The sequence below is a fragment of the Aythya fuligula genome, chromosome 1 (assembly GCF_009819795.1).
Source record: "Aythya fuligula isolate bAytFul2 chromosome 1, bAytFul2.pri, whole genome shotgun sequence".
NCBI classification, from domain to species: domain Eukaryota; kingdom Metazoa; phylum Chordata; class Aves; order Anseriformes; family Anatidae; genus Aythya; species Aythya fuligula.
Window position 1 is genome coordinate 84914205 of NC_045559.1, and position 14711 is coordinate 84928915.

Genomic DNA, 14711 nt, shown 5'->3' on the forward strand with positions numbered 1-14711 from the left:
AGACTGATTTAAGATCTTTTTTCCTCACTCACATCTCACTACCCTGGGCAGTGACAGCTTTAGAGCTGCCCTATACCAGTTGACCCCAGCAGAAGAGATTTCTGCTCTTGTAAGAATAAGCAGATAACATATCTTTGCAGATACAAAGTTCAGTCATGCGTGATGTGGTATTTTTATTTATTTATTTATTTTTAACTCACAGCCTATTTCCAGGGGCCATGGAATAAATAAAGGTAGGGCTCCTATACTGTGAAGGAATCAAAAAAGCCTTACATTTTTACTTTCTGTTCCTCCACTCATGAGAATCACAAAATTAGTGAAAACACTCTTAGTCACATATAACACAGTGATACCCAGGCACTATTTCCAGAATTGCTGCAGCAATTTTACCAAGAAGTTTATTGCAATAAACAAATAAACAGGGTTTAGGGCTGTACTTTATTAGGGAAAGGAAAAAAATCAATTCAACTTCGAGACCATGCAGGCAGGCTCCTAAAAAGATGATTAAAATATACCACTGGAGTTACCTATAATCTGATTTTGGCAATCTACGTAGTTAAACCAACACCAGAAGAAATACTTGGTACATGAGCAGTAGTTCTTTAGGAAACTACAGTGAGATTGCTTAATTATTTAGCCTGCTACTAATTTTAAACTTCAGCCCAAGCTGCTCTGACAGCAGCAACTTCCACAGTTTAAAAGGAACCTTTGTATGCAGACCGAAGGAGTTAACTGGTGAGCTCAGGACATCCCCTCCATATCTATTTGTATTAGATATAAAGATCCCACACTGTAGTACTTTCTGTAATTATTAAAGATGCAAGCCAACCAATGAGCAATTAAGATTTATTCTTATGAAGGACAAGTGTCAGCATACAGTACATCTTTATTCATAACCCAAGAGCAGCACTGCGACTCCAGCAACTTAAAAAACACTGAATGGTCGCTTGTATTTACCTTCTCGGATAAGCTTCTCTTTACGATCCTGTGGAAGAGAGAACACTCATCATTATTCTATTAGAAGCAGCTTCTATCAGCCTAGGCTAACAGAAAAGCTACTCTAATGTTTCAGCCTGGAATACAGCAAGATAGCATCACATAAGCACAAATTCTGCTAGCAGTCATAATTCAAAAATAAAAACAAATAAGGTATTTACCTTCACCTATCTGCTAGGAAAGATGCTCAGACTGATCTCTGCAGATCAGTCTCCTCTCCTTGGCCAGCACAGACCAAGTGCTCTGATATATCTTTCACCAAACTAGTTGTGTTCCAGTTAATTTATACACTTAGTCTCTATCTCCTCCTTCTGGCTGAATAATCTAGTTTAAAAACATGATTATGGAGAAACTTCTTAGGAACTTTCCTAATTGTTCCTTTTTTCACTTTCATCCCATCTGTACTTCACTTGACAGTCAAGTACCATTCCTCAGAAGAGTACTGTTATGGCACACAGAAGGTATTGCCCAAACTACTTGTGCTGGAATAATCCAGAAGAAATGCTCAAGAGGTAGCAGTTTAAATTTCTCTTCTGCCTTCCCAGACACACAACAATCACTCCTCAGAGAGAAGCATGACTACTGCTGTGCTTTATATACTACTGTAAAACAAAGAAAGATCCCCAAACATCAGTAAAGGAACTGGAATAGCGCAAGACGCATTATCCTGAAGACTGTATCAAAGACTCTAGCTAAAGGACTTCCTGGCAAATATATCTAGATGTCTCTCACACACATTCAGGTTTATTTTCAAGTACTCACATACTAATCCACACTTTTTAGCTAAGTGCAAGCATGGTTCAGCATATGAAACAAGACCAGTGCAACAAAGTACTGCAGGAAATCTGAAGTCTCAAAAGCAACTGTATTAACATGTTGGGTAAGTCTGTTAAAGCCTGTATTTTGGGTTTATCCTATAAAATAATATTAATTACAAGTATTCTATTAACTTCAATTGATATCGGTGCTTCCTGGTTTATGGTTTGATCTAAAATAGCAGCCACTGTCTGCCAGTTGCCTACCATTTTCTTACTTATATAGCTAAGGATCTTCAGAATGACCCACAACTGCTCAGATTCTGACACCCACCTTTCAGGATTTAGAACAAAAGCAAGATATGCTGTCCAAAAGCTCAAAAATCCAGGTGAGATGTGACATGGTACTCAGCATAAATACTCCTCCCCATTTGCTTCATGGGGCTGGAGAAATGGCCAAGCAATTCAGAGACCTTGCTAGGCCTGCCACCCATAAGCTCCCTCTCGTTTTTTAATTCAGTGAGCATACCTAAAGTGTGCCAACAGTGGAAAATAGTAGTCTGGTATGATTAATTTACGCAGTGAGTGGTATGAAAAGCTTTATTATAACAAAACATACTGATCAGAGACACTGACTGCCTATAGCTGTGGGTACAATACAGGACTCTTAGCACTGAAGGACTTTGCAACCTGTTAGGCACCTCTGGGATCATAGGTACTATGATCTAGCTTTCCTTCCCTTGTTACTTTATTGGTATTAAGCATTCTTAGATGCAAGGGGACCCCAATAATAAGTCACCAGAAGGATCTTAGTTTTACAACCTGGTGTTCACTCACACTCAGTGTCACCACCAGACTCACCCTCTCAATTTTAAAAGCAGCCATCCAGAAGAGGATCGGACCTATGGCAAACAAAGCTCCCCTAAAGGACGTCTGGCGTGTCGGGCGGAAGGTAGGGTAGACATTCTGCGTCTTCGCATGGACCCAGCGGAGCAGGGCAGGATCTTCCTGTGATGGAAGGAAAACTCTGAGCCCCTGCCCTCACACACCACAGGTCCCACAGCAGGCGCCCCATGTCTCACGACCCCATTTGCCCCCACCACAGCACCACGGCCTACAAATCCCCGTCCTACAGCCAGCAGGGACACCAAGGTCACCGTGAGGAGGGGAAGGCGCCTCACCGCCCGCACCACCCCACACCCCAGGGGCTGACCCCCCTGCCAGGCGGCCATACCCGGCTCCCCCCCTACCCCACACTCACGATGACGGTCGGCGGGTTCGGGCTGTTGAGCTGCAGCTGGTACTGCCGCTTCAGCTGGGCGCGGATAGCCAAGCGCTCAGCCTCAGCACGCCGCTTCTCCGGCGAGGCATCGTAACCAACGGGGTCGAGCTCAGCCGGCAGCGACACGAACTGGTTGGGGCCATACCCTTTAGCCGCGCTCGGGGGCGGCCCGGCCGCCATTTTGTGCAGCCCTCGCTCGGCAGCAGCGCGCAGCCGCGGCGGGCGGGGCCGCCATTAGGGGCAGGCGCTGCCCCCGCCGCCATCAGGGGACCGCGCTCCCTGCTGCCGCCCGCCGGCCCGGCGGGGCTGTGTTGTGGTGTATTGAGGCTTTATGCTTCGGGCTGCCCGAAAATGGGTTGTCTGTGTTGTAGTGGAAAGCACAAGGGTTGCTGAAACATCGCCACGCAGGAGTGGGAAGCGTGCAGGGTCACAGAATCACAGAATTTCTAGGTTGGAAGAGACCTCAAGATCATCGAGTCCAACCTCTGACCTAACACTAACAGTCCCCACTAAACCATATCCCTAAGCTATCCCTAAGAAGGGTCGCTGTGCCTTCCTCTCACGGGCTGCTGCCTGCCTGATCCTTTCCTCCTGGGGCAACTCTTGAGGGCTCACGTCAAGTTTCATTCTTTATTTTTACCTTTTTGGGTGCTCCCAGCAAAAGGGAGTCGATCCCTTTGTTGGTAATAGCCTCAGCAGCTTAAATAGGCTGTGGCTCTGAAGAAGAAGAAGAAAAAAAAAAAAAAAAAAAAAAAAAAGGACCTGGGCAGAGCTGAGGTGTGGGGAGATTTGTGGAGATGTGCTCCTGAACCTAGGCACCAGATCAGACCACACTGTTACCACTGCGTCTTTCACAGCAGCAGGCTGTGCACCTCTAAGCAAAATACTCAATTTCTTGTTACATCGGTGATGTATCGCAGGCATGCTGGAAGTTGCACAATCCCTCTGTCATTGATTTCAGCTTCAAATCATCTCTTTGATTCTCACACCAAGGCCAGGCTGCTTAGATAAGCTGCCAGATAACCTTCAGAATCATCTGGTGATGACTCACTGCTTTGATCGCCTTTATCGATGCGTTCACAAGTCAGCATCTGCTGATTAATACAAGGTGAAGAGAGCAAGCTCTGGCCTGTAGGTTTTGACTTTAGGAAGTTTCTGATTTGTCAAAGTTAAGAGCTTCGTCCTACAGAGAAATAAAAACTATATGCAAATTGCCTTTCTGGAAACAAACTTTTCTATAAACAAGTTTTCATGTTTGTTTGTTTGTTGTTTTTTTTTTTTTTCTTTCTTCAACTTACAAAGCAATGATAGTGGCTATGCTGATTGGAACCAAGTAGGATTATGGCTGTATATATATATATATATATATATACACACATATATATATAGTTATGATCTCATTTACACCGGGGTAACTCTACAGACTCAGGTAATGTTGGGTGAGGGATTACAGTTTGCTCCTAAGCATGCACAAAATAAAATTGCTGACTTTACTTAGGACGCTGTACTTTGGCAACACAAGAAAAGAGCGGAAGCTTTCCTCACCTCATACAATTTCCCGCTGCTTTTACCCAAGTGCTCGGAAAATAGATGATCTCCGTTTGGTCTGAGCAGTTAATTAGGAGCTGGAGCTCTGTGGTTTGCTTCCAACAGGAAGAAATATGAGCTGGATATTCCTTCAGTTTGTGTACCTTGCACATACCAGCACAGCAGGAGGCACTTTTCCCTCTCTCAAGTACAAGCCTACAGTCCTCTCAGAAACTCAGTGTTCCTCTGGCTTTTTTTCCCCTGTTTTCTTCACAAAGACACAACTACTAATCCAAGTGAAAACTTCAGCTGCTTCATTTACAGTCATCTCCAAAGGATGTCCTTCTTACATGCCCTGTTGCATTTTTTTCCCAGGTCTTTCAGCATGGCCAGTGCTTGGGATCATGGTTTCTATTATATGGAAAAATTTACTCCCTTTACTTTCCTCTTTCATTACATACCAGGGCCATCAGATTTAAGAGCTCTGTGATTGTCTCTAGCTCCACGATTTTCTCTCTCCATAACTGGCACGTATGGAGAGCTACTTCAGCAGCACAGCACGTATTCCAGCAGCCCTGCCATGTGGCACTCCTGTGGTACTTTTATCTCCAAGGGCTTCCAGTCACTTAACAGCCTGTGTTTCCATGTCCATGCATGGCCCTCTTCTTTCTCTGAAATGTAAAAGCTCTTCCTCCCTGCTCTGTGTTATTTCTGAATAATTGACACACGCAGCCTTGCCAGGTATGGGGGTGCATGTTGCAGCTAGGATTGAAGATTAGCGTACTGGAAGTGATAGCTGCTCTGAAGGAAATGCCGAGTGTGGTTTTTTTTTTTTCCTCCTTTTTGCTGGATCACAGAGTGGAACAGAAAACTCCTGTCCCTGCAGATATCCCAAAGGACAGTGGAACAACCATATGCTTTTCCCCCAGTCTGTTGGCTTCTGAGGTCTATCTGCAATGGTGCGGGACATTTGCTGTGGGCAGGAGCAAAGATGGTCTTGTGGTGAAGTCACTTGGCAAAGGCAGTGGGTTCTGTTCCCAGCCTTGTTACAGGCTCTGTGTGATCTTATCTCCACAGGTCCAAGCTGTGCCTTCTCCCTCTCTCCAGAGCTCACAGCTGTGAGTGTGCATGCTTGGCATGCAAACGGCGCTGAAATTAATTCTTCTGGGAGAAAAACAGAAGGTGCAAAGCAACATTTCCATTAAGAGTGTAATGTACTGTATTAGAAAATTGAACAACCAGCCACTGTGCTGAAAACACCTTTGTATTTCATCTTTAATCACTAACTCATCCTCTCTCCCAGAGGATCAAATTCCCTACAGGGAGTCTTTTCTGAGTGATGTCACTTATTTTATGGGGTAAGAAAATAACTAAATGGCTTCCAGAGATGCATATTCCCTGACACTTGAGCCTGTGCATTGCAGTTTGGTGTTTTCACTCCTTCAGAGGTGATTTTGTGCATTTTCTTTGTTTAACAAAAGCCATATCTCTAACTTCAAAATACCATCACCCTTCAGCAAAAGCCCAAGATACCAACAATAAGGGTCTAAAACTTGCATAAAGCAATGTAAAGGGAAAAGCAAATACTAGGGTCAAAGTCCTTGACAGAAATCAGTGACTGCATTTTTTCCTGCTGGCAGAAACAGCTGCACACAGTCTGAAATGCTGCAGTGACAAACTGGGCTCCTGTGCAGACCTCCTGCATCATCCACTCGCTCTTAGCCACCGTATGACAGATTCAAAGCACGCTGCAAAACACCTTTGAAACAAAATATTCTGCAAGAATGAACAAATTGTCCCTGTTTTTGCCTGCCAGATCAAGAAGCTCATTTGACTCTCCTCCTGAGCGCACAGTGGCTGGTGTTGACCTGTCAAGTAGCAGGAATGTAAAACAGGCACTGGTGAGAGTGGGGCCACAGGCTTGAACTAGAATGTGCTGCTCTTAAAATCTCATCCTTGTGCACTCAAACATGAAGGCTTAAAAGGTTAGACCCCAAGTGTTTTCTTTCTTTTTAGTCAGGACCACTGGCTATTGAATGTTTGAGGTTGGCAGTATTGAATCAAATCGAGAATTCTCATATGAGAGTGCCTTTGAAGTTTACATCATCTGTTTTCTTTATGATCAGCAGTAACCGAAATGGAGAGAAGCAGCCAGGAAAATTAATCTTTGTCCGGAACCTTCTGGTGGGTTGACCTTGACTGGCTGCCAGACGCCCACCCAGCTGCCCTCTCTCTCTCCCATTCCTCACAGAACAAGGAGAGAAAACAAGATGGAAAAGCTCATGGGTTGAGATAGACACAATTTAATAAAAAACAGAAAAAGCTGTGCACAGAAGCAAAGCAAAAGGAGGAATTCATTCACCGCTTCCCATCAGCAGACGGACGTCCAGCCATATCTTGGGAAGCAGGGCCCCAGTGTGTGTAGCAAAAGACAAACGCCATACCCACAGATGTCCCTGCATCCTCCGCTTTCCCCTCAGCTTTTATTGCTGAGCACGATGCCATTTGGTACAGGACATACCTTTGGTTTGTTGGTCATCTGTCCCGGCTGTGTCCCCTCCTAGCTTCTTGGCTTTTGGGGGAGGTGGGAGGATGCTGGATTGAAAGCCTTCAAGCTGTGCAAGCGCTGCTCAGCAGCAGACAAAACACTGGTGTGCCACCAACGCTGCTCTAGACACAGTTGCAAAGCACAGCACCATAGGGGCTGCTCTTTGTGGGTGACTTTTCGGTTATGTTCCAAAATATATGCACAGACTCATTTTGTTCAACAGATAACGCAAAGTGGCACCTTTGCAGAGCGGCCCAGCGAAGTGACTCTGCGTTGCAAGTGAATGAAAGGAAAATTAGGCCAAATTACAGACCTGTCTGCCTGTCTCCGAGGTGATTTTACATGCGTTTTGGTTCTACCTGCTCTGCAGCTGAACTCCTCGACAACCGCTTTCTCGCTCCCCCCTTCTCAAAGGGAAAGGGAGAGAAAATACGGTGGGAAGGGCTCAAGATAAGGACAGGGAGATCACCCACCGAGTATGTCCAGGGGCAAAACAGACTCAGCATGGGGAAATTAATATAATTTATTGCCTATTGCCAGCAGATTACAACAGTGAGGATCTAAAACCCAACAAAAACCTTCTCCCCATCCACCCTCTTCCACCTCCTGCCCCCTAGAAGCACAGGGGAACGGGGAATGGGGGCTGCAGTCAGTCCCTGATGCTTCATCTCTGCCGCTCCTTCATGGTCACTCCCTGCTCCTGCTCCCCATGGGGTTCCTCCCACGGGATGCCATCCTTCCCCAACTGATCTCTGAGGGCTTCCCACAGGCAGCAGCTCTTCAAGAACTGCTCCAATATGGGTCTATACCACAGGGTCCATCCCCCAGGAGCAAACTGCTCCAGCACGGGTCCCCCACGGGCTGCAGCTCCGGCCCGGGGCCTGCTCCTGCAGGGGCTCTCCATGGGCCGCAGCCTCCTCCAGGCCACATCCACCTGCTCCACCGGGGGCTCCTCCACCCACGGGGGGGCTGCAGCGTGGAGATCTGCTCCATGTGGGACCCACGGGCTGCAGGGGGACAGCCTGCTCCACCAGGGGCCTCTCCACAGGCCACAGGGGAACTGCTGCTGCCTGCCTGGAGCACCTCCTGCCCTCCTGTTGCACCCACCTGGGGGCTGCAGGGCTGGATCACACTCCTCTCTCCCATCTGCTGTGAAGTAGCAGGTGTTTCTTTCCCCCCTTCCTTAAATCTGCTCTCATGAAGGCACAAACAACATCTCTTATTAGCTCAGCTCAGACCAGCAGTGAGTCCCTTTGGAGCCGGCTGAAACTGGCCCTTACCTAACATGGGGCAGCTGCTGGATTCTCCTCACGGAGGCCACCCCTGCAGCCTCCTGCTACCAAAACCCAGCCACATAAACCCAGTACAGCATGACACTTTCAGAAGAGACGGGTTAAATATGCTGTCATCTCAAAAAATACTTGTGTCTGTCAAACTTCTGTGGAGTGCTTGTGGTTGCCCTGTTTGCATTAGTCGTCGGGCTGGGTCAACACGTTGCTGGGCTCTGTTTTGAATTCTCATTGAGTTTAGAAAGAAAGCAAGCTGGAAAGAAGGGCAGAAGCTGACAAGGTCACTCTTACCACAAGAGAGCTCCCAAACAGAGGTCTCTTACTTCTAATTCCTACCTGTAATGGGCAGGAAGGGTCATTTGGTTCCTGTTCCCGTTCCATACGAGGGATTGAATACTGATGTGTATGCTGCCAACCTTCGTCTGTGTGGAACTAATATCAGTCATCCACCTGCATGGATAAACCCACGGTTAAATCCAAGGCTTGAATGAGAAGGGGAGCAGTGTAAAAGGTATTGGGATACAGCACAGTTTATCTCGGCTTAGAAATGAGTGTGTCTAATTGCAGTATACAGCTATGTTAATAAATTGTCCAGGTAAATGTAATTCATTCAGTGCTAAGAACCAGGGTCCCCAGTATCTTTATCTTACAGCTGTTTAAAGGAAACCTGGCACACAAAGGAAGGAGTTAACATGGTTAGGGGAATTATAGATAGTTCAATCGTTATTACAGCCAACAGGCCACCCATAAATGTACATCAAGTGTTGAGCTCAGCAGGAGTTAGTTACAAAACTAGGACACTTAATGAGTCATAAACTGCCAGGAGTAATGAGAGACAGCATTAAACAAACCATTTCTGCCTCTCCTGGGCATGTCCAGAGACGGTGACAAGAAGCCCTCTGCTGTTTCAGCTGTTCCTGCTGAAATAAAATTTTTGACTCGCGCTGAATTATGGCTGTGGCTGAGCTGCCCAAGCTGGGGAGGAGCTGGAGCTGCCTGGGCAGCTCTGGTGGAGGAAAGAGAACCTGTCAGTGAACAGCTCGTCTCCACTTGCTTGCAGGACATCGATTGTAGCATCTCGTCCTATAATTCATGCTCATAGTTCTCTCTCTGCTTCCAGCTCCTCCTAGGGGAGCCTGTTAATAGTCACACAGCGCTGAGGAGAAACTAGAGTGGGTAAGGAAGAGGTCTTAGAATATAAGTATCCTAGCAATTAAAAAGCTGAATGTCTACGGATGAGTCCTGTTATTGGCTAAGTCTATGTCTGTGGTAGAAGTGCCTGACCAGCCAAGGAAGAATATTACTCCTAGGCTTCCCCTAACTGTTCACCACAACTCTCAAGGAGAGGAAAGCCAAGTGTTGCAGGAAATGTCTCACACACTGTAGGGAGAGGAATCTTTTCTGGCCTGCTGCTCCTGACACACAGCACTGCCACCAGCTGACTATTTTTCCCCTCTATTTCCACCCAGCTGTTTTGCTCTGTCCACAAAAGAAAGGCTAGATCTGTCCCATTCAATATGAACTTCACTGTGAACTTCACCTTCTTCTATCTGACATGGTGGAGGAAGCTCAAGACCGTGAGCCCTTCTACCCTGAGACGTGTCTAGGAGGCTGTGAACCATCCCCTAAAGGACCTGTCTTTCCTCATGGGCTCTGGAATGAGTCTAATTCAGCCTAGACACATCTACTTTTAAATGGCTAAAATTAGGTGAGGTGAATTCTTCTCCAGTCCCCCAGAGAAACTAGTGTGTCGTGGCTCTTGTAGCCCAGGGCCAAATGTTGCACAGCCTTTATTTTACCTGAAGGATCCTCCTGTCAGTTCTGCCCAAACACACGGGTGAAAACTGTGGGGAACAACACCAAAAAACAGCCTGAAATCCGTGCTGGATCAGCCTTGAAGGAGCGGCATTTCCACTGCACAGCTGTACAGAATAGGGTACTCACTTTATTTTGCTTTATATATTTTGTTAAGAGTCTGGAGGTTAAATTTTAAAGCAAGGCGTTGAGAACACACTGTGAAGCAGGCCATCAGTATGAATAAAATGTGTTAGCAGGGACACGTTGAATTTAGTGCGACTGTTTGGCAATCTCGGTATCGCAGTGGGGAAGTACTTAGTTGTGGCAATGCAGAGTGGCTTTTTTTTTTTTTTTTTTTTTTTTTTTTTTTTTTTTTTTTTCCTCAAGTAAAAGACAGAATACAAATGAGGCTGTTGCTGCGGAATGCCAGCTAGTGGGAAAGATATACACGATGCAGCCTGGCTATTTTATTGCTTGAGAAATGATGGCAACACTCAAAACCTTAAACTTCTGACCTACAGCGAGAGAATGGCAGAGCAGTGCTTCCTTCGGGCTCTTGTTATCGTTGTATAAATCAGGAATGTAAATGAAGACGGAAGCGTCCCTTAGCACTGCAGACCCTGCATCCATCAGGTTGCACGTGTCTCGCTGGGGGGAGTGGGGAAGGCAGCTGCCAAGGGGAAAAATTACCTAAAAACTCTCCTATTGCCCCTCACTCCATCCTCTTACATGGCACACTGGCAGCAGAGGCATTCATGCTCTTCCTTACTTGCTTTCATTTACTAGGGGTCTTTGGATCTACCCCAGGACTTCTGAAGGTACCATCAGCGTTTCCTAGCAGTGAGGGGCAGTGCTGAGAGCACAGTGGGTTAATGACGGTGGTGATAAAAATAGTGCCAGAAATAGGCTGGTGGCGTTCCTCCATCACCACCGCTTTCACAGGTTTTCTGTTTTGATGCAACATTCCTGTTTTATTTGGCAGAAAACAGAAACACCCTTCCTTCCTTCTATTAAACAAATATTTTTGCTTGTTTATTTTTCACCTCCCTTTCTCCTCCATATACGAGCTGCTAAGGAAAACAGAGAAAAAAAAACAAGAGGGAAGAGAGAGAGGGATAACAGAGAAGAAAACAATACAAGTTTTTGTTATTTTGAAGCTTTTTTTTTTTTTTTTTTTTTTTTTAAAACAAGGCCAGAAATATCATCGTGATAAAAATACAAGAATGCTCCCTTCAGCAAACACTGCCATTTCTCTACACTTCCTCAAATCAATTCCTGCTGCACTGTGTCTCTCCAAAGGCAGCACAGGCAGACCAGGATGAGACATCCAGAAAAATGTTGGCGTCTGGCAGCATCCCTGCTTTGGCTTTAGAAGTGCAGAAAAGCAATGTTAAATCAGCAAATTTGCTTTATATTTTTATTTTCTTGTTATCGATCTCCTCAACAGCCGCCTGTAACTGGTGCTTCACTTTCTGAAGGAACTTTAAGTTGCTCCTTTCTGCATGAGTGATGAAAGTCTACACAGGCTGGCCTGGTTTGCTGGCGTGTGCTTGGGTCGTGCTCAAAGAGGGCTGCTGTTGACCTGAAACTTCTGCTGCCTCTCCTGAGACGAAATCAGTGAATCTCTGCAGAAAGCAGGAGGTAAATGGCAGCGATGCAGTGAAGCTGCTTCCTGGAGAAGGAGAGCTTTTCTACCAGCCTTCACGCTACCCTGCAGGGACCGAAAGAGAATCAAAACAAGCTCTGTAATCACGTCTGGCAGCAAAAAAGATCAGTCTTTAGTAAAGTCTGGAATACTTCGCCATTAGGTAATCAGCAATATGCATAGCTGAATGGGGAGAGGGTTTGGAGCAATAGGGTCTCAAACTCGTGGAAGGGTTCAAAAAGGAAAGGCAGCCTGGTCTCATTCACAACCTCATACATCTTCTCAAGACGCATCTCTGCAGCAACAGTAAAAGTAATAAGGATCAACAGTAATTCTGGCCAGTTTTATGTATGCTGGGTTTCGTCCCAAGTAAAAATTCCTAGAGGGAAAAAAATAAAAGGTTTGTAATGGGAGCACTGAGCAGACCGGAGCTGTGATGGGTAGTGCTTCTTCTGCAGCTTCATTCTTAACCCTGGGCTGCTTTCTGCTGGTAAAAATAGCTGCTGCCAAGACACCGGTGGCTTTAAAGAAGCTGCAGTGCTCTTGCTTCCAGAGGAACTTCCTATTGTTCCTATGTAGAGCACTGAAATAAGGATCTGCTTCAGAAAATAACACCGGGGTTGCAATTGAGCTTTCCCAGCTGCTGTTTCTCCAAAGAAAACAAAATTAGGGGTGGTGGGGGGATGAAAACTCACGATCCTTTCTTAAACAGAGCTCTTTATTCAGTGTAAGGTTGCTTGTTCAGTTTTGCAAGGAGCCCCAGAGTAAACCTGGAGCATCCATAATCCTCTGGAGGTTTAACCCTGCTGTTGCAGGAGACACTGCCCAGTGTCCAAGAGCTGAAGCAAGAGTTTATCTATGGGAAACTCGGTGAAGAATCCCCTCCAGTCACTGCAAAAGCACCATTAGAGCTGAACCTCCCCATCCAAAAGGCTGTGCAGAAAGAGGATTTGGTGTCTGAGTTATCTAGCTGCCTGGTGGACGAGGTCAGGAGGCGGTCCAGCTTTTTTTTCCCGAATTCATAATTCAGAAGTTTTGCCCAGGGGTGTTTCAAATTGCCTAATATTTGGAAATACACCTAGAGCTGTTTTTAGCACCGGACATTTCCTTCGTCCAAGATTAATGCAGTGGGATCTCAGCGCTGCCAGAGCAAAGTCCCTCAGCACCACCTCTATTGTGCTGTTGGCAGGGAAGGCTAAGAGCCATTTGGCAAGGGAGGGATGTAGGCTTAAAAGGGGACCGAGGGAGTATTTTTAGTCACCTCGTGATGGGCAGGAGCTACCCAAAGAAACCGCGGGTCACATCACAGGGTATTTACCTCGATGCTGATGTGCTCTTACTGCTGTTGCTTAACTCCGGCTCCGAGGCTGGAGACCAAGCGTGGAGCAGAAGCAGGGGCTGGATCGAGCTGTGGGCATCTGCCCACGCTGTCCTCAGGGCTTTGCAGGGCATTTGCAGCCCAGCCTTAACACCCCGTGTGCCCACAGACAGCTTCTCAGAGACAGGGGATGCAAACAGATGTGTGAGACACCCATTAAAAACCTGCTGATGCCCTATGGTGAGTGTTGACAAAATGCTGATTTATACACATTTCTGCCTGTGTGGAGTGGATCCTTTCGATTTCCTGGTACTTATTTTTAGCAACCTGATCATTTCCATGGAAATTCTTTGCTTGGGAAATCTGTATGCCCTAAAGTCACCCATCTGAAGACTCCTCGTCTTCTCCGTCGCAGCAGGCTCTGATACCGAGCACTTTGACACGGAAATATTAAAGAATGCCTTTTATTTGTCCTTTTACAACCAAATTCCCATTCATATCTATCACTGAAAAAAAAAAAAGGAAATAACGTTTATTGATACACTGATACCATTTCTGTTTCATTTGATTTGTGATGTTTTAAAGCAATTTTTCATTATTCTAATCAACAAGCCCCCCAAAAATGATGATGCCATCGTTGGAGAGCAGGTGCTTTCTTTTTTTTTTTTTTTTTTTGACAGGTTTTCAGGTCCAGCCAAAGGAGGCACGGAGGGCAGAGGGAGGTAAAGGGCACCAGGCTTTTCCAGCAGGCAAAACCCCTGCAGTTGACTGGTGCTTCGCCTTGCAGGGAAGCGAGCCGTGCCCTCTGGTGGCAGATCAGGGAAGAAATAAATTTAAAACCTTTAGGAAAATCTCCACTCCTCGCTGTGCAGCATCAGGACTAGGCCTGCTGACCCTGAAAAGCAAATCAGAAGAATTAAACAAGGAAGAAGTTTCCAAGAGAAGACTCCACTCTGTCTCTCACTGCCTTGCCTCACTCTCTGTAGAGAGCTGAAAGGTTTGCACAGCCCTGTGGCTGCACAGATCTCCAGATCTGTGCTTGGGCACATAACCCCCTGGTTATGGGGGTGTTCAGCTGTGGAGTCACACCCAGGAGAGCTTAGGGATGGTTACAGCACTCCTGGAAATAATTAAAGCAGCTCAGGTGAGAAAGCTATCTGGTCAGTCACACCTGAAATTAATTGCCAGGGAAGGCTGCTGCAATAGCCTCTTAGCTTATAAATGATTTTTTTTTTTTTTTTTTTTTTTTTCTAGCTCCTTGCACAGCAGGCTGCTTGAGCTGCTGAACCCAATGGACCTGTGCAGACTGGTTCCAGATGATAAGGTAACAGATTGAGATTTGTTTCCAAAGGTGTCCCACAAACAGGAAGAGACTGCACCATTCTTCACTTCTTATTTCTTCACAAAATATACAGAAAATATAAAAATGTTGGCTTGTTGTTTTGGTATTTTTTCTGCCTAAGTTTTCTTTTCAAGTGGCAATGCCAAGCCTGGAAAATCATTGATTTTGTAGAGGTTTTGCTGAAGAGTCAGCAGAGAAATAAGAATTTTGTC

The 14711-nt window shown here is 46.0% G+C and overlaps 1 protein-coding gene across 1 annotated transcript; it reads right to left on the reverse strand.

Annotated features, from left to right (window-relative positions):
• Positions 1-829: 829 nt before the first annotated feature.
• Positions 830-3226, reverse strand: NDUFB4 (NADH:ubiquinone oxidoreductase subunit B4). The gene is made up of 3 exons (XM_032193364.1): positions 3013-3226; positions 2613-2759; positions 830-985 (listed from the first exon to the last, which is right to left on the reverse strand). The coding sequence occupies exons 1-3, from the start codon at positions 3211-3213 to the stop codon at positions 926-928; spliced, it is 408 nt and encodes a 135-aa protein (XP_032049255.1). The 5' UTR covers positions 3214-3226; the 3' UTR covers positions 830-925.
• Between the last annotated feature and the right edge of the window lie 11485 nt (positions 3227-14711).